The 4,574-nt window shown below is 45.2% G+C and overlaps 2 protein-coding genes across 10 annotated transcripts in view; one reads left to right on the top strand and one right to left on the bottom strand.

The window, feature by feature from the left end:
- The window catches only part of MRRF (mitochondrial ribosome recycling factor), a 50,975-nt gene extending 50,259 nt beyond the window's left edge, over positions 1-716 (bottom strand). The window contains exon 1 of one of the 8 annotated variants that reach the window (XM_025050430.1): positions 567-615. In XM_025050430.1, the coding sequence (XP_024906198.1) occupies positions 567-577 (11 nt within the window). In that variant the 5' untranslated portion in view covers positions 578-615. Of the gene's footprint in view, positions 1-343; positions 399-566 lie in introns of those variants that run through there. The other 7 variants (XM_006917058.3, XM_006917055.3, XM_006917057.3 and 4 more) reach the window with 7 other exon arrangements.
- RBM18 (RNA binding motif protein 18) overlaps positions 678-4,574 on the top strand; it is a 19,757-nt gene continuing 15,860 nt past the window's right edge. The window contains exons 1-3 of one of the 2 annotated variants that reach the window (XM_006917053.3): positions 678-810; positions 3,051-3,158; positions 3,642-3,770. In XM_006917053.3, coding sequence (XP_006917115.1) covers positions 3,658-3,770 — 113 coding nt within the window. In that variant the 5' untranslated portion in view covers positions 678-810; positions 3,051-3,158; positions 3,642-3,657. The remainder of the gene's footprint in view (positions 811-3,050; positions 3,159-3,641; positions 3,771-4,574) is intronic. The other variant, XM_006917054.3, reaches the window with a different exon arrangement.

Raw genomic sequence — 4,574 nt, forward strand, 5'->3', positions numbered from 1 at the left:
TTAAAGTTATTTCTCTGAGCTTACGTTTCTTCGTTACGGGAGGATAACAATACCTACCTTCTGAGATTGTTCTGAAAATTAATATTCCTGCCAAGTACTGGGCTCTAAATAGTTGCTTCAATTTAGTAAGCGACCCGCCCTCCCACCCTGTAAGTTCCTAGCATAGGAGACGAGCCCCGCCCCCAAGCCTTGAGACCCGCTGATGCGACAGGTTCCGCCTCCAGCCTTAAAGGTCAAGCCGGAGTCGGAAGGAACTTGTCAGGGAGCCACAGTCAGGCCGGCCCCCTAACGTCCCTCAGGACTCCCAGATTAGACGTCTCCAGCACCAGGACAGCGCGCGCACCTCAAGGCCATGCGGAGGCCACTCACCAGCTATTGCCCAGGATATTAAGGCTCGTCCCGCCCCCAAGCCTTGAGACCCGCTGATGCGACAGGTTCCGCCTCCAGCCTTAAAGGTCAAGCCGGAGTCGGAAGGAACTTGTCAGGGAGCCACAGTCAGGCCGGCCCCCTAACGTCCCTCAGGACTCCCAGATTAGACGTCTCCAGCACCAGGACAGCGCGCGCACCTCAAGGCCATGCGGAGGCCACTCACCAGCTATTGCCCAGGATATTAAGGCTCGTGCGAGCGCGGCGACGGCGGCGGCGCTGACGTCGTGACGTCACGGGGCGGTGCGGCGGCGCAGGCGTAGTACGTCACCGGCGGCCTGGCAGCCGGCAGCGTTGAGACCGACGCGTCTAGACGCGGGTCGGCCGCGGAGACGGTACTTGCTTTGGGGGCATGAGCCGAGGGGAAGACGCCGAGGCCACAAGGTGAGTCTGTGCTCCTGCATCACAGCGTCGGCCCCGCAAGGGGCTCCGAGGGGAGGCTGCCCTAAGAGACGGCTTCTCAGGCCCCGCCCCGGATTGTCCTGCCGCTGGCCCGGAAATAACAATCCGAGTAGTGACCCATCGTATCTGGAAATTCTCGGCCTGGATCGGGAAGCTGGGGTTCCAGGCTTGACTCCGCCGTTATTGGTAGCTTTTAGGAACAAGTGCCTTTGCTTCTCTGCATTTCTGTTCCCCCAAATTGACGACTCCTAGCTTCCAGAGTAGTTGCAGCTCAGATGGGAGGATAGATGAAAAAGCATTTTTGTGAAAACTCGGTTAACAATCTCAGGAGCTTTCGTCATTGCATACCCAAAGGATTTTGAGTCACATGCCATCTTGATTTCTTATTACACTTTACCATTCCTCAAAAAGTGCTGTGCAGATATTGTCTTATTGAAGCCTTATAAGACTCATGAGATATGGTAATTGTGTCCATTCTAGGAAGAAAGAAGAAACTGAGGCTCCGAATAGAGGAATGGCTTGCTTCATTCATTCGTTCAGTAAATACTGAGCACCAGCCATGGGCCAAGCAGTGTAAAACCATGATCAAAATAGGCAGTACCCATTCCCTTAGTAGCTTACATTCAAGTGAGGGAAACAGAAGATAAAACAAAGTAACACAATGAATTAGTATTATATAGAAAGAAAAAGGTGGCTATGATGGAGACAAGGAGCTCTGCTCTATCAGGGAAAGCTTTTCTGAAGAGAAGAACCTAAAGTTACACAACTGGGTACAGAAGCCAGGATTTGAATGCATTTCTTTTGGCCACATTTTCTGTTCTCTTCCCACTAAAAAATGGTATCCTTCTGTGATACTAAGTAGCTGTTGATATTACTGTCATTTTTAGACATGAGAAAATCAGAAGGGCAATCATTCAAGTCTCATCTCAAATGTCATCTCTTTTAGAGGCCTTTCCACTAATTCTAAAGTAGTCCAACCCCAGACTCCACATCAGTTCTCCTTGCATAATTGTGTTTGCAACACTTATCACAGATTACATCTCATTTATTTATTTTGCTTTAGTTTTGTTCTGTTCCTCTTCCAAATATAAGCACCCTGAGAGCAGAGACCTTGCTTGTTCCCTGCTCTGTCTCCAGAACGTGGACAATACTTAGAAAAGTAGAATCTCAATAATTTGTTTTTAAGTGAATCATCTGTAAGAAAGTAAAAGTAAAGCAGGGAGAAAACAAAATGTTTCTCCTTCCCTGTCTTTACTCCTGGGAATCTATTTATGTCTTTTTCACTTTTCTTGAAGGAGCTAAAAGCAAGAGCTATGGCTTATTCATTTCTCCGCTTTCAGCAGGTAGGCCAGGGTTTAGCAGTTGGTCGTTGCTTGTCACACATTAGTGAACAGATTGAACATGTGGGAAAAGAAGAATACCCTCATGTGTGGGGGTAGATAAACATGTTCAACACTTACCTAGGGACTACTGTGTGCTAGACTGTAAGTCGTGCTGAAATAAGGGGTATTGTCAGGTTTCAGTGTATGTCAGCTGCTGTTATTAATTAAGACAGTTTCTGCAGCACTGACCTCCAAGGCACTTCTGGGTATAGGACGCATGTTTTCTCTAGCAGGGAGTTCTGAAGTCCGGCACAGTCTGCCAACCTCCTAGCCCCCCTTTTCTTTTTCTCTACCACATTAAACATTTACTAGAGCTTTATTTTGCATCTGTCATCTCTTTCGTGGTCATCTCAGCAACGTGAAGATTTAAGCAAGACAAAATTTATTACGTAGAGATGAGGACACAAGCTTAGAGACAAGTGGCTTCCAGGGGAAATGCTAAAATTTCAAACCAGGTCTTCTCACACCCAGGTTTTTGCTCTGTCCACTACTGTCTCCATCATAAGCCTCATCCTTGTTTTTTGGCTGTGAAATGAGACATTTCAGAAACTGAGCCTAGTAATCATTTAAGCTAATGTTAATTGAATGCTTCTTAGGTGCCATGTATTGTTTGAGTGCTTTAGGTGTATGAACTCAGTGAATCTGCACAACTCTTATGAGGTGTTCCCATGTACAGATGAGGAAACTGAGGCACAGAGTGGTTAAGTAATTTGCCTTAGGTTACAGAGCTAGTAAATGGTGGAAATGGAATAACTAAGAAGGAAGTTCGTCTCTTCCAGTTTCTCTCCAAATATTAAATATGATAATAACTAATATTTATTAATTACTTACTGTTGTCAGGTGCAGTGTTTAGTGTTTTTTTCATGCACTATCTTCACATGGCCCTGTAAGACAAGGACTGTTATTTCTGTTTATATATATGAAGAAACGGAGACCTAGACTGTTCAGGTAATATACCAAGTCATACAACCTACTTTCAACCCCAGTTCTAACTCCAAAATCTATGGCCTTAAGTCTCTTTCATGAGGAAGAGATGTACTGCTGCCCTTCCCTGTCCATCACCTTCAGCGTTATTAAGACTCCCTGGTGGTTTCCAGGGCTTATTTTGGGTGACAGTTGTTGCACTGGAGTATCATGTAGTAGGAAAGACTTTGGCCTTCTGCCCAGTCAGCCTCTGGCTTCAGAAGAGGAAAACTTTAGTTTCTACACACAGAGCCACGCCCCTTTCACCTTACATGGAAGTTTTTGCATTCTGGCTGCCAGAGGATCTCTCCCAAGAGAACTGGTGCTGGGGCCCTGGTTGTGGAATAACCGAGACCTTTGCAGGACCGCCTAAGGCATGCCCTTGAATAAACGTTTGTTGAACTGGATTTGAAGTCTCATGTTCACAGTGTTGCTTCTCTCCTGTCTGAATGTTCACATTTCCTTTAGTATTTCGTAGAGATTGATGGAAGCAGAAACCAAAACTCTTCCCCTGGAGAATGCATCCATCCTATCAGAGGGTTCCCTACAGGAAGGGCACCGGTTATGGATTGGCAACCTGGACCCCAAAATTACAGAGTAAGTTGAAGTCATCCTGATTCATTACCTATAAATTGGGATATTTCTGGTGATGATACTGTTCAGAAGAATTTTCAAGAGATGTAGGATATATTTGGTCCTTTTACTTATGTTTTATCTTTGGAGGGCATGTGTTGTTATTAATAGTCTATTACCCTGTCGTGCTATTTTTCTTACATTGGGACTCTTCTGCAAGGACATAGACTTGGATATCCTTTAAACTTCTATACTTGTTTCTACTTGCCAAAGATGTTCTGTTTTCAGCTATTCGAATCCTTGTACCCCGTGACCAGGAAGTTATTCTCTACAATCAGCCTTGGGCATAATTCCCTCAAAATGAAGGAACCAGCAGCAGAAGTCTCAGTCCTTCACAAATAGGCAGAGAGGTACCACTTGACGCCATTCCATGTTAAACAGCTCTGGAAGATCAGAGCTGGAAGGGATCTTAGTGATAACACCAATCACCTTGGTTTTCATTCATTCATTAATGATTTGAGTGACTACTGTATGCCAAGTACCATGCTAAACAGTTTTCAAACTTCTTAACTCTGAGAAACCTCGCCTTAAAGTAATTGGGACCTATGTATATAAAATAAGAGCTCAGAGCTGCTCTCATTAAAGGGAGGAAGAGATGCATCCAAAATCTTTTGGCAACTGCCACCCTTTCTCTGGCAATCACTTATAGGGCTCCATGGAGCACACTTGAAAACCTCTGATATGTTCCAGCTCTCTTATCCTATAGTACAGGGAACTGAAGCACAAGAGACTGTGCCTTGCTCACAGCCACAAAACTAATCGAATTGT

This window comes from Pteropus alecto, unplaced genomic scaffold (assembly GCF_000325575.1).
Source record: "Pteropus alecto unplaced genomic scaffold, ASM32557v1 scaffold226, whole genome shotgun sequence".
Lineage (NCBI taxonomy): Eukaryota > Metazoa > Chordata > Mammalia > Chiroptera > Pteropodidae > Pteropus > Pteropus alecto.